Raw genomic sequence first — 15,173 nt, 5'->3', positions numbered from 1 at the left:
TTATCACGCATTTTTCAAAAAACTGCACAGAAGAAAGCAAAATGTAAAATGCTTCTCACTTGTAATACATGAGGACTATAATCGTTGATATGTGCTAATGTAATGTTTCCTTTTGTATTGTGGCGGTCTTAAAGGCACATTGAGGACAACTCCATCAAATTGTTGTTCTTTGTAAAAATTGATTCTCTAGCTTTTTAAAGGTATGGTTACGTTTGTCCAGCAACAAAATACCCATATATATGGCCGAGAAAATTTACTTTAAAACTTTCCTGCCACTCAGTTCAAACTTGTGACATCCATACCGAGAAGGACTGGTTGCCGCCTTTTTAAAGTGAATGGCAGGTGTAGCATAGCCTCTGTGATCTCTGCATCGAAAATCTGCTGTTGACGCACACAATTTTGTTTGAGGGGGTGGATGGTGGGGGGGAGTACTATTTTAGTATTTCATAAAAGCTCCGTTTTTGACGAGGGTGTCTTTTTTTCTTTTTTCTTTTTGCCGAATATAGGTTGACTTATATTCGGCAATATATGGTAAATAAAGATCCTGCCTGCCTACCTGCCTGCCTGCGTGCGTGCACGTGGGCACTGAGTGCTGCTGATTGAATAAATTAAATAAAGTTACAGATTTCATGGGGGCAGGACGTTGCTGCTTCACGCATAGCTCCTCAGGGGTTATTGCTAAGACTTGGCTATTAGCGACAGCATTTCAGAAAGAAAAAAAAATGACCCTGGCTAACTGCCCCCAGGTCCGTAGAGCACACGCTCTACTCATGCTAACCATGTTCAAACATAAGTGACTTCAGTCAGATTTGATAAGCGCAGAACCCTTCACATATTTGCTCACATAAAAAAATTACATTGTAAGATCCATCTAAGATGAACTAAGATTTCGTTAAGCCATATGCTTTCATGCCACAACCCTGCAGCTGATAGGAAACTGAGCGGTGCAGTGGAACAAAATTCGCACCGCATTCAAAGCTAGCTGTGTTTCAAAATTGTTGATAGTGCCTTGTGAAACGTGCACAAGTTCCTTGGGTTGTAGGTTGTCACATGCAGTCTTTCTCAGCCAGGAGAAGGTTGCTCAGAATATTTACAATGTGTTGTCGTCAGTGCAGCCTTCACTGTGTTTTGCCCATGCTGCTGTTGTCGTCATAGATTCCAGCAGTTGCCCTGAAGGTAAAGATGGAGCAAGAACGAGACTTCACTGAAAAAAAATACCTGCCAAGCAGTAATTACGAGTCACGATGGCCTGTACGCAGGGCTGATATGACATTTGAAAGTGCAGGCGTTGCTTGTCCAGTGTGTCGGAAGCTTATTAGAGCCGGCATTGCAGACATCATGGCGTAGGACATCAGTTGATGACGTCACAGAGAGCATTTCAACATGGCAGTCGCTGTTGCTAGAAGGAGCTTCGCGGTCTCAATTTCGGATGCTTACTACTCATAATAATAAGCTGCCATATTTTTTACTGGAATACAGTATGCCAATATGTCAAACGACCATGTTGTGATTCCTTAAGCAATGGAAAATTTTGTTGTCCATTGGTTTGACCAAGTGTAGTAATAGAAGTGTATTTACTGAATAAGTCAGAAGCTTCAGGGGAATTATTTTTTTACTTGGGGCAGGGGCTGTGTGCATATTTGTCACAAGCATTTTGTATGTGACACTTTTGTTTGATTCCCTTCCTCACCCCCATTGTTTTACAGGTTCCTCTCCTGGATTTGGCAGTCAGAAGTAAGTGACGCTGGTTCATTTAAAGGTAGTAAATGGGAGGCTCAAATAATTTAAATGGAAAGAGGAGCAAATGGAAGTAAGCAAGGACAGTAATCTGTCCAAAGGCAGGGTGGGGTGCTGGCAAACAAAAGATGGGAAGGAGAAAATCTGAAAGTGTATTGGCAGGAATAATTGTATGCGAATGCAACAATATTAATGGCATTACACTAAAATGTCTTGGTTTGTAATATAGCCGCAGGGGTATTTGGGTGTGCTAAGGAGTATGCTTGAAGGGAGGAGCATGAATACCAAGATTTTGCACTATTGGCAGCAGGTGATATTTGATTAGATCTAGCCATGAATTTCTGGTAAACATTTTAAAGGGAGACATGGGCCTCGAAGTGGTCAAAAAAATGCAAAAATTTCATTTTTTCACAAATGGCATGTTCGGGTTCAATATACTCCGATATACTAATATACTCTGCTGCGTCGCAGCGTGGAATATTTCGCGGGGCCTTTATCATTTTGGACGTGGGCACGCAATAAAGCATTGATGGAAAGGTGAAAAATAGTCACTATCGCGCTGTGCCCATCTCAACAGTAGACAACCATTGTGCAGTCTTTAACAAAAAAAAAAAAATTTGTCACGGTGAAAGCAGTTCTTGTCTGCTTTGTCAGGATCATTCGATAATTCGAACTTTGGATTATTGAAATAAGTTTTCCTGTTCCTTGAAATTCGAATTAATGAGCTTTTACTGTAGTTTCGATCCACTCCGCATCCATCTCACGAGATTGACATGGAACTCTGTTAGCCTCGCAGTGAGCTCGAAGTTCCTTTGAGACAGGGCATTGTTGAGCTTGCATGGATGATTTTTTTCCTGCTTTCCTGCGTGTTACACTCATCATTCTCGCGTTGTGCGCTCTGCAGCACATTCCCGCACGTGGGCTTCTGGTGCCTTGTTTTCGTTGAAGCCTGCCTCGGTGTTGCAGTCACAATGTGCATTGTAACTGCCGTGTCAGTCTCATTCGTGCTAGGCCAGAGTTCGTTATAAATCTGCTCAGCTGCATGGTGTTGCTGTGTTTGCACTGCCATTTGTTTGAGTTGTGCTGCTCTATATATTGTACACTACAGGAAAAAATAATGACAATGGTTCAGCCAGCACAGGGGCTGATCAAAACTATCCTGGCTCAGAAGGATAAAGAGGTGGCTGAGTCTAATTAATTGCTGTGCTAGAAAGCGTGACTGAACTGGCTGACATTAATGAAAAACCAAGATGTTTTGATGTGGAGAAAATGTAATAGAGCTTTTTAAGCTTTGTAAAGAAAGGTGAGGAGCCACACCACACATCAGCACATTTGAGCTACTGTGCTCAAAAGTTTGTGAAGTGTACGTTTGGGCGGTTCAACTGAACATTGTGTAACATATTTCGCAAAGGTGTTTTGTCTTCAATTATACGGCGTAAAACTTTGAATTGAAGACCTCTCAGGTATTACTATATGCCAATAATCAATCTTAATGGTGTAGCCCATCTCTACGTCGCACTCAAACTTTTCTAGCGTTGTTTACCAAACTAAGCAATTTGGAAACTAACAGCTGCATACTTCAGAGTGCTTCTATACCAATCTTTTAATGTTCCAAAGTGCACCAGACCCAAATTTTAATGCTCTAGACTGCTCCTAAATCTGTTCTTCACACATTGAGAACATGCATGCATGTGTTTTATCTGCATGAGTGCGTGCTAAAAAAAGCACCCTGAGCAATTCCAGAACCCACAGCCTGCACAAAGTAGCTGATTTGACGGCTGTAGTGAGAACAAAACCGCTTTACCAGCCACCTAGCAAGCACAACAGAGCGCAAATGCCATAGAGAGTTGGCGGTTCTGAACTTGCTGCGTACAATGGCCACTTGCAGCCTGAGCGCACAGAGTGCGAGGCAGTAGATTTTCAGCAAACGTCTTTGCGTCTAGCCTTTCTCTTCATCGTGGTCTGCACTGTGTTTGTTATGAGACTCTTCACATTCTTGGCTGTGTTCACCATGCTGCTTTCCTCGTATTTTGAATAGTAAATGCCCATTGACGGCGAAATAGTGTTCGTCAAGAAGCTGCTTAAATACGTCACCAGCCACTGTTGTATGATTCTGCAGATCGTTATGTCACATGCACTTCGCTTTTACACAATTTGCAGGCTTATAGAAGTTTTGGGTGCAGTAAAAATTACATATTTGCTATCACATGATACCTACCAGTGTGGCCTGACTTGGTATTACTCTTTAGTGTCCCTTCAGGCAATTTCCATCATGTTTGCTGCTCTGTATTAGGGAAGTCATGATGTACAGCTATATGACATAGCACCCGTTTCTCTCTGCTGTTGCAGCAACCAGACAAATCCAGCACCATCCTTCTCACAGTGGCGCAACTGATGTCGGTAAGGCATGCAGAAAAATTTATGCTTTTACTTAACTGTGTAGTTCCTGCTGTTTTTCTATTGAAGCTGATAACAAGAGTTACAAGCTTTTTTTTTTTTTTTCTGCCTTTGTATCAGAGTGTTTGAGCAAATACATTTAAACCTTAATGTAACGAACCTCCATGTAGTGAATTCCTCAATATTATGAAGTTTCTCAATTTCCCAACACAGTCCTCATTGGAGTGTGTGACTCCATGTAGCAAAGGTGTTGCGGTAGTTGACTTTGACTGACTGACTTTTCATTGACTAGTGCTGCATTAGTTTAAATTCGACCAAATCACGCAAAAGTTTCGTGACAATAAAACATGAACCACCATGAAAGGAACGTCTACAACTGCAATGAGCGAACGCAGGTGATGCAACACGCCGTGCTCCAGCATGAGCGGCGCCTCTCCATGGCAAACGCAGCTGTCTCTGCAGCTTTCGCAGCGTCATTTCAAGTGCCACTATGGCAGTTCATGTTAGAAGCAGCTCAAAACAAAAGGACGTAAGGACGTAGAAGGCATGTGACGAGCAATGCGCGCCCATCGCCACCGCTGTGTTGCTCGCACGATTCAGCTGCTGCCAGCAGACGCATGGCGGCAGCTGGCACGGCAAAGAGCGGCAGCAATGCGAGGCGAAGTTGTGCACACTTGAGTATTTGGCATCAAGAGCAAGCAAAATTCAGCCGCTGAGGCACTCAGTTTCTGAGGGCAACTGTGGACAGGGAGACCATGAGACTGTTCTTATTTTTTTTCTTCTTTCTTCTGTTATTCTCGTTTTTCTTTCTTCTTTTCATTTTTTGGTAAGCCTATAGAACGAGCCAGGTGCTTCTGACTCCCTTGCCACCCTCACTCTCCCCACACCACGCTTAGCGGTGTTTGTGATTTTCGGCGCAGACTAGTGGCTGCTACTGCCGTCACATTGTCAGCGCGACTGCGAAAAGCCTCTCCATGTTGACAACTTCAAGTGATGGGGTTTACTGTGAAGGTTTGCTAGGACATTGCATTTGCATTTATTTTTGATTTTGGCTGCTGTTCTACAACATCCTCTTGAGTTATCACTAGATGTAACGAAAACCTGCATGCGGATTTTTCTAGATTTTTTTATATCCAGGTTTAACTGTATGTGCAGTATAGACCATTTTTTCTTGGGCACCACCATGCTGGCTGGTGTAGCTGGCCTTAGCCATGTAAATTTGCTGCACTGTGTAATCGCATTCTTTTGAGCGTCTGATCTATGGTTAGTGGTGAACATGGCTCTCACGGCTGCTGTCGCTGGCATGGCGTGCCTGTGCAGACTTGCATCAGACTAGCAACGTGTGCTCACTGTGAATAAAAGACATTGTGGAAACCAAGATGTTGCTTGGAGAGCTGTAAGAGCAGAAATTTTATCATGCTGTGTTGACATGGTCATACTCTGATAGCTTTACAGCCGGTGCACTAGTCACAAATCAACAATACTCATGTGTTATGTATTTTATTTCATCGTTTAGTTAGCACTCAGCTGCTCTTTAACATGGGTTGAATTTTTAATTCGTAATGTTTCTTCCCCCGATGCATACGGTAAAGTGGGGAACAAATGGCCTGCTGGCAAGTGCTCCTCATTTGCGAGATTAAAATCTAAACATCATTCCTTGCACTACCTCGCCGACAGCTTGTATAGCTCGAATTCGCCATGTCCACAGGCACAGTCACATCCTGCCTTAGTGGAAAAGGTATTTTCTGTGCTTACGTGCCTTGAAAATTTCCGAAGCATTTATCATATAATTTCTCACATTTGAAAACGTTTAGATATATAACGATGTGTTCTTTAATGTATGACTATGCAGCACTCACTGACTAAAATAACCACATTGCATCAATTCATGTTTTTATAAGGAAGTCCAAAGCAGAACAGTGAAGCCATGACGGCAAGCTTAGTGCACCTTTCATTTTATAAAATCTGAGTAGGTAGACATATTTTTGCCAAAAACTCATCTGAAGCCTGTGCATGCTACAAATTAATTATGCTCTGTTAAAATGCGCTAAAGTTCAGAAAGTTACTTGTGCCAAGTCCTTTGCAGTGTTTGCAGAGCTTGTCACTTGTCTGCCGCACAAGCCAGCAAGAGGGTGGTCTTTTCCTCTGTGCACTTGGCACTTTTCTTCCCGCCAATGAAAGGGTAGATAGGTATTGGGACATTTTGTAGTCTTCACAGTTGAGCAAAATAAATAGCCTGTACTGTGATTCCCTAGTAGTATTTTTGGCAGAGCGTTGAGGTACTGTTATTTTTGACACCACTATCATTGATTCTTTTGCAGCTGCAGGCAGTTTTTCCGTGGGCGTTCATCATGTTGATTGTGCTGATCACCAGGAACAGATGCCTCCTACAACACCAATGGAGGCATAAGTCAATTGGTCCTCACATTTGTGATTTGTCATTTTTTTTTTGTCTACCAAAAGTCAATTGTGGTTTGCTTTTAATGTCATATTTTAGAGAACTGCAGAAAGAAATGACATGATCAAATAAAGTTCACCAGACCATGGTATTTGACTCTGCTTTGCTTGCAACTGTAGTTGTGAAGTAGCTAACAAGTTTTTGTTCATCAGCTACCAGAATTCTTTGTAGCGCCTACATGGACTCTGACCATATTGGAAGGGCTCTGGTGAGGGCATTTGCCAACTGACTGTCTGCTTTATTTGGAAGGTGTGTTCACTCCGCGACCGTCAGCATCATCACAACGTAGAGCCTGTGCAGCTTACATGCTGCATCTCATGTATTATGCAAAAGTGTATACCGTATTTTCCGGTGTGTAAAACGCGGCTTTTTTTCAAAAATCTTGCTGCTGCGTCCTATACAAGGGAGCGTCTTATGCACGAATTTTTTTTTTTTTTTTTTGCGAGTTGAGAAATTACTCAGGTTCATGTTCAAGCTTTTTTCACCAAAAAAATATCACCAATGACGCAGTTGCAACACTGTTAATAGTACTTCAATATGGGGACTGCCGGGCGCATCTTTTTCTAGGTGAACTTAAAGGGTCAGTCTACTGAATTTTTCAGTCTACGAACTTTTCAATAACGCATTCACATCCGTTTTTACCCGTGAAGATCTCCCTCTACCTCCTATTTCTGTCAGCACTTCTAATACATCAATGTCCGAAATATTTATCAGTGAGACCGGTATCTTATCCTTACTAGGGAAGCTTAAAACAACATCAGCATCAGATCACCTTGGCTTTAATAACAAAATACTCAAAAATTCATCTGATGGTATTCATCGCATCTTGTCCGCTATTTTTTCACAATCTCTATCATCAGGCGTGATTCCGCTGGACTGGCGTCTAGCTAAAGTTGTGCCAATTTTCAAGTCTGGCGATCGTTCCTCACCACTAAATTACCGACCCATTTCATTAACTAGCACTGTTTGCAAACTTCTTGAACACGTAATTCACTCGCAGGTAATTAACTATCTTGAAGAACATAACATTATCTTTAAATATCAACATGGGTTCCGCAAAGGCTACTCTTGCGAAACGCAACTTGCCGGATTCATTCAAGACATACATTCATCGATTGATGCTGGCATTCAAGTAGACTCCATATTTCTTGATTTTTCTAAAGCTTTCGACAGAGTACCACACAACCGGTTATTAATGAAACTAGCACTGCTTAATATTAACCCTCTTGTCATTGCATGGGTTAAAGATTTTCTCTTTTCCAGGTCTCAATTTACAACTGTCAATAACCACAATTCGTCTTTCAGCCAAGACGACGCAAGTCTGGCGTCCCACAAGGAAGTGTGCTTGGCCCCTTACTTTTCCTAATATTTATCAACGATTTACCGGATTCCATTTCTTCCCATATCAGACTTTTTGCTGATGATTGTGTAATTTATCGCAAAATTTATTCTAACACCGATTGCCAATCCCTTCAATCTGACCTGGATTCAGTAACAGCATGGTGCTCAACCTGGCTTATGCAACTTAATCATTCAAAAACTAAATTGATGTCTTTTACTAACCGAATGTCTCGAATTCAAACAGCATACTCCTTAAATAATACCTCACTCGAGCTAGTCACCACGTATAAGTACTTAGGACTTCACCTTCATTCAGACTTATCATGGAACCACCATATTAACCTTATGCTTGCATCTGCTAATCGGTCATTAGGTCTCCTAAAACATAACCTAAAGCATGCTCCTCCTCACCTCCGTGCTCATGCCTATACCACTCTAATTCGACCTAAAATTGAATATGCCTCGGCTATTTGGGACCCTTACCAATCTTACCTAATAAATAACATTGAATCATTGCAGAACCGCGCCGTTCGTTTTATTTACTCCGATTATTCACGTAACACCAGCGTCACAGCCTTAAAGAAACGCGCAGGTCTCCAGGATTTATGTCTCCGCCGTAAAATTGCACGACTGTCACTTTTTCATAAACTTTATCATCATCCATCACTTCATAACGACTTTTTTTCTTTGCCTACTTCGATTTTTGACCGCCGCGATCATCCCTTTAAAGTTAGACGTTTCACGTGCAGAACATTTATCTATGCGCATTCATTCTTACCACGCACAATATCTGACTGGAACACTCTGCCTTCACATATCGCAACCACCACTGATCCTGATAAATATTTTAAACTTATATCTTCAATAACTACTGCTTAACTCTTCGCATACATTGTTATTTTATTTGTTCATGGCTTCCTTTTTTGCAGGGTTTGTGACTAAAAAGATTCATTGTATTAGTGTTCTGTTTGTATAAATTTTAATAATGCAGTAATCTTCGTTCTTTTGCCGCGCTCCCATTCTTTTGATTCTTTTGCTTACTTATATGTCATGCAAAGTGTCTTATTTGTGCTTTTGATTGATTCTTTTGCTTACTTATTTCATCCAGTGTGTCTTATTTGTGCTTTTGTTGTTTGTTTTATATTTGTGGTTTTTCTTTTATTCTGTTCAATTGCCTGTGCCCCCCCCCCCTCCTATGTAATACCCTCTCGAGGGCCTTTAGGGGTATTCTGTATAAATAAATAAATAAATAAATTTTATCGACCATATTTTCTTTGCGGCAACCGATAGCTCTTTACTCAAATTACCGTTTAGCCAGCTGTGGTGCCAAGGAGTGCGGTAGAACATTTTAAAATAGAATTTATTAATGTGGGAACACATCTGTATGAGATGGTAGTCTCATCTGGCAACCATCTGGATTTCCGCCGCGCGGCGACAAACATGGCGGCGCCCGTCGAAGCCGGACCTCTCGCTTCGGACTGAATTCTCGTTGTTGCTGCCTTTGTTGCTGCTGTCTTTCGCTTCGTCTCATCTCGCCTATAAGAAAACATATAAGAGATAAATTTGCTTTATTTTAATAATTAGAGCGACGATTTTGCCGCTCCTAGGCTTAAGTGGAGAGTCGGTTTGTTTACAGCAGTGGTTCCCGTCCTGACGACCAGATGGCGCCACTATAGGCTGAGTTTATTTTTGCGTCTCTGCTAGCATACGCTGAACTAAAAGTGGGAATGTGCCTGCGTTTTGCGCACGTGTAACTATAAATATTCATGTGATTGACAGAAAAAGTGAGCGGTACGCCTTCTACAGTTTACTAGAACAAAGTTTCTCTGACATTGGCGCATACAAATAGTACGTAGTATATTCACTTATGCTTCTACAAAAAAAAGACTACCACTTTCTTGAACAAAATGAACGTTTGGGGTCGCCACCATGCTTTTTTACGAGACTTTTAACGCCAAAATAAAATATAAATTCCTGCCTAAACCCTGCGCAGACCCCTCGTTATTGATGTTATAGGGTGCCAACTACCAGAATATGCCATTATTTATACACTCATCTCGGTGAGTAGACTGACCCTTTAATCATGAAACGGCGGGGATGACGGCTTCCGGGATCACAAACATGCGACTGTTTAGGAGGCCCCAAGCAAAAGTAATGTGGAATGGCAACAATCGCGCTTCTCGCCATTGTCAAGCCAAGATAAGCCGGTTTTCTTTTTTAGCCACTCTTGTAGCGTAAAGCTACACTACGCGGGTCTGAGCCGAGTTTCGCGTGTGGGCGCGCCGTCTGTTATGCGCATGCGGGAGAGCCGCGTGACGTTACGAGAGGCGCAGGTGCGTCGCCTCCTCGCCGGCGCCTCTCGGACGCGTGCCGGAGCCGTGTTTACGACAGCTGCGCTGCGCGCTACTGCGCATGCGCGAGGAGGGTGCGCCGCGTAATGCGCTCGGTGGAGAAAAGACGGTCGCGCTCGACATGGAAGCTAAGGAGCGTCGACCCGCTGCCAAACGGCGCAGAAGACTAGAAAATTTAAATTCTTACGATCCCGAGGTTGTCGCCTGGCAGTTCGCCGTCGAGCAGCGCAAGAGCGATCGAGCCAAGGCGAAACACCGGAGCGCTTTACTCCGCCAATTTTTTTCAATTGGAAATCAGTAGGAGTCTCTTACCCCTGTCACACGGGCACTTCGGATCGCGATCGGTCTCGAACGCGGTTGAAGTTTCAAGCGCGATCGAGGTGGACAGCTGCTACACGTATCCACTCGATTCCGATCAACTAGTTAGATTTCTACATACGAGATGGCGCTGCGCCTACTGTCATCATCGCTATCGATATCTAATAAATTAAAAATAACAATCGTTAATAAAAATTTTATTGTGAAAATTTCAAACCATGAGCAGAAAAAGCAGCTTAATTTCTGCTGCAACCAGCAGTGGACTCGATAGCGAACAGCAAAACAACGCTCGGTGCACGCGTAGAGAGCCTACATGTCCGTAAAAAGACGGAGGCGCGCAACATGTAGGCTTCCTATGCACGCGTGAACGTTAGCGCCATCTAGTGACAAGGCGCCAAAGCACATCAACTCTGTGATGAAGTTTTCTTTCGTAATTACTGGTAGCTAGGGTCTGTGCATTGTAAGCCTTTTTTTCGTTCCAAGAAGAAAAACTGCAAATAGTAGAAAATGTAACAACTGACTAAAAGCAAGACAACTGCTTCGCCAGGTGTCGCTCTTGCGAGATAAACACTGCTACAGTGAACTAGAATATTCTAGTTCACTGTAACACTGCATTTAGTTAGGCCTAAGAGCTTAAAAATCGCCAAATTATCTGAAAAACGGGCTAGTTATCGCTTAAACCTCTACGCGTGGGCGAGAGTGTGCGAAATAAAAGCGAACCGCTACCATTTGAGCGAGCTATCGCGTCGAAGAATCCAGCGGTGACATGTATTTATTCCGAAGCGGGCGAGCAGAGCGCCGCCATCTTGTCAACGCATCCCGTAACCCTCGATCGTGCTATCGTGCTCCATGCGGTTGAGCACATGGTTGAGCTCATAGAGTTTCTAGTAATAGTAAGAAACTATGGTTGAGCTGGATCGCGGTCGATCGCGATTGAATTCGCCGTGTAGCAACGCCGGATCTGCATCGAGTTCGATTTGGATCGACTCGATCGCGATCGAAAGTGCCCGTGTGACATCAGTATTAAAAGTCTGCTAAAGCTCAAAAATATTTCTGACGGTTTTAGAACTTTGTAAAAGACAAAAAAAAAATGCAGCGCGTGAGCTGCACAGGCTGGTGTCAGCTTTTGAATATACTGTCTTTCTTGCAGCAGGAATATCGCATCTGACGTGAGCTGTCAACTTCTGATTGGTGCACCAAATGGTGATAAGTTCATATTTGACATGCCATATGGTGAACCTCTTGTGAAAAGCAGCGCAAGCAGACAAAGGACCAGAACGAGAAAGACACACAGCTGTGCTGACTAACAACTTTATTTCGGAAGGCAGCCGATCCGCACCTTTCATAAAGAACCGGAGGGAGTGATGCGCACGCGCAAAGATTCTTATCGTCACTGATAACCAATAGCGCAGCCCAACAAGCGAGAAAAAAAAGGAAGTGGGGGGGGGGGAAGGGTGGAATGAAAAAAAGGGGAGAAATAAAAGGCAAAGAGCGTAAACAAACAATTCCAAAAAATTCTAAAATCCCGAAGAAGACAAACGCGGCTAAACAAATGTTCCGATTTTCGGCTGCCTTCCGAAATAAAGTTGTTAGTCAGCGCAGTTGTGTGTCTTTCTTGTTCTGGTCCTTTGTCTGCTAGGGCTGTTTCTCACAAGATGTACCTCAACCAACTTGCCCAGCAACACACCTTGCCCATATGGTGGAGGATGCTGAAAGCAGATTTCCCAGAAGCTAGTGGATTACGTATGGTCGTGCATACGAAGCTGTCCCTTGCTTTTATCGTTAGCCTTGCAGTGGTTAAACTGCTGCTACAAATTTTTGCTCACTTTTGCGCCGTATCTGCGCTGAAAGGCAGTTGAAAAAGCGCGAAAACTAAACTGGAGCCGGCGCTCTCGCGTGTTGACTGCGCGCTCTTTCCACGACAGTGAAGGTTGTTAAAGGAATGAAAATATTCGAAATTTGGAATAGTTTGCGAATAGGATTTGCTGTTCGACTGCACGAGTTCCGATCGAAGTAGTATCGAATTTCCGAAAGTGGCTGATTTTCTTGCTCCCCGCTGTTAGAAACTAGCTTGACATGCATGAACTTGCACTTTCCTCTTGTGGCCAGCCCCTGAGAAGAGCACCCGCGCGGTAGTGCTATAGGACTTGCATGAAAAAAATATTGCTGCCATCGAGAGCGGCTGCTCTGCGTCTGACGCAGCGCTGCCGACATATGGCTGTGAACGCGCCAACTAATGTGAGCAGGCGCCAGTGCCCCTACCTTTTCGATCTCAGTAATTAATGTGTTGCGTGTACGGAAGCTGCGACGCGTGTGCACTCTAGCGGTGTATATGCGGCGACCGCATTCACCCTGCGCGATTTTCGACCATATGGGATAAGAAAAGGCGGAAGACTGCTACTACAAATATTTGCTCACTTTTGCGCCGTATCTGCGCTGAAAGGCAGTTGAAAAATCGCAACAAACGCCTCGGAGTCGGCCCGCGCAGGTGCATCTCGTTGAGCGCTACCCGTGCGCTCACCGTCGCGGTATAGTTTAGCTTTCGCGCCTTCGGTTGTGTGCGCGCGCGCCTGCCGTTTTTACATGATCGCAGCAACTGGCGCATCGCATTCATGTAAAAAGCGATAATGCGATATGAAAACGCGTAGCATTAATGCGTCAGACGGGGGTGAATTGAAACGAGTCGACTTTTACAGTGCATTTAAACGCGACCGCATCGTATTAGGAATGGATGGATGGATGGAAAGCTGAACCCTTTAACTTGGGCGGTGGATCCAGCCACATAGCCATGACGCGTGAAATTTCACTGTTGTCTTGATTTTAGCCACCAATCCGATAACCTTCTCTGCTTTCAACTGTGAGGCCATTTACAGAAAAGTACCGAGTATCGCGAGAAACTCTGAACGGCCACGCCAGCGCAGATATGAAATGGAAGCTCTCCGTTTCCCAGCTAACCGTAAATATTCCCAGGATGGCCTGTGCATGTCGAATATGGTTATTTGAAACATTCAAGGGATGTCCACACATGTCCACTTCACATTTTTTAGAAATCATCATCATCAGCCTGCATGACTTCGCCCACTGCAGGGCAGAGGCCTCTCCCATGTCTCTCCAATTAACCCTGTCCTTTGCAAGTCGCGGCGACCGTATCCCTGCAAACTTCTTAATCTCATCCACCCATCTAACTTTCTGTCGCTGTCACGGTATGGTGGGCGGCTTGATGTTCGGTTGGCGCCGAAGTTATAATTATTCGGGCCAACCTGCCCACTACTGCACTCTCCGTAAGTTCGGAGGGGGAGGAGCGACAAACTTCTCCACCCCGCGTGCAGAAAGATGAGGATCGACTGCTGACCGGCGATAGGGGCCACGCCTGATTAGCCGTTGACCGGAGGCATGAGGCGTATAGGCAAGTTTCTTTAGCAACCCTTTTACTTGGGTAAGAACAAGAACAAACGGTTACAAAACAAACCAAGCAATATTGCGAAAATACTCAAGCGCGACGCAAATTACAAGCACAGAATGAGAAAGCAACACAAACAACTATTAACAAGAAGAGGAAAACATCAGAGTGAGAGCTATACAGCAACGCTACACGATTAAAGCAATGTACAAAGAATAGGACGAGAACAGCGACAGAACAAAGAAAAGAGCAGAGCGAGTGGTGAGAAACGGTGGCTTAGCTGCGTAGTGGCAAGGTCCGGACTCCGGTCGCAGGGAGCGTCGGGCTGCGGAAGCGCGCGGTGCTGATGGGGGGTTGCGGATACGGGCGAACTTGGGCCACGGGTCACGCGTCTTCCACGCGTCTTTCGGGGCCGCCGTCGCCGCGCTCTACGCGTCAGACACCCGCCTAGGCTCGCTTGCCGACCACTTCCCTGGCTGACCTCACACACGTCCGCACGCACCGAAATCTCCAAGCCAACTAACTCGGTCGTGATTTTCCCGCCACCGCGTTCCCGTGACAAACAACAAAAAAAACAAACAAAAGCAAACGAATCCTCTCGGCCCCGTGCACCAACGATTTACAGATGTTGAGAAGGGGGGAGAAGAAACACGGAGAAACTGAAGGGGACGTGAAGGAGAGCTACGGTCCTAACGAGAAGCCTTCGAAGGTCGGGAATAGGTGGTGGGGGCATTCAACCGGCCGCTTCCCGTCTGTACCTCGTGAAAGCACTCGCTTCCCGGGGATAATCTTGAGGAGGGGGCGGCGTAGCCTTGACCCCCCAGCGTCGCTAGCGGTCAACCGCTCACGCGGGGGGAGGCAAAATCATCGCCGCTGCGTCGCGACATGCCCGCATACAACCGGCGCCGTGGCCAGCCGTGGCCACTTTGGTCTGAGAAGAAAGAAGAAAAATAGGCATGCACGCACTTTGTGACAGTCACCCTCTGCTACTCTTGCCTTCTCTTGGAATCCACTCCGTTACCCTTGCGGTTATATTGCCTTTGCATTACATGCCCTGCCCAAGCTCATTTCTTCCTATTAATTTCGACTAGGATGTCATATTAACACCAATGCTTTGAATAAATCAGCCCCACTTCTTTCAACTGTGTCGCCATTTACTGAAAAGTATCGT

General features: G+C 44.6%; 1 protein-coding gene across 3 annotated transcripts in view; it reads left to right on the top strand.

Annotated features, from left to right (window-relative positions):
* Nup214 (nuclear pore complex protein Nup214) overlaps nt 1-6,681 on the top strand; it is a 120,859-nt gene extending 114,178 nt beyond the window's left edge. For all 3 annotated transcript variants that reach the window (XM_089581058.1, XM_089581057.1, XM_089581059.1), the window contains 3 exons: nt 1,707-1,734; nt 4,087-4,137; nt 6,456-6,681. In XM_089581058.1, coding sequence (XP_089437184.1) covers nt 1,707-1,734; nt 4,087-4,132 — 74 coding nt within the window. In that variant the 3' untranslated portion in view covers nt 4,133-4,137; nt 6,456-6,681. The remainder of the gene's footprint in view (nt 1-1,706; nt 1,735-4,086; nt 4,138-6,455) is intronic.
* The last annotated feature ends 8,492 nt before the right edge of the window (nt 6,682-15,173 follow it).

The sequence above is a fragment of the Amblyomma mixtum genome, chromosome 3, assembly GCF_055824585.1.
Source record: "Amblyomma mixtum isolate Tamu chromosome 3, ASM5582458v1, whole genome shotgun sequence".
Classification (NCBI taxonomy): domain Eukaryota; kingdom Metazoa; phylum Arthropoda; class Arachnida; order Ixodida; family Ixodidae; genus Amblyomma; species Amblyomma mixtum.
This window is presented reverse-complemented; position numbering and strand designations above follow the sequence as displayed.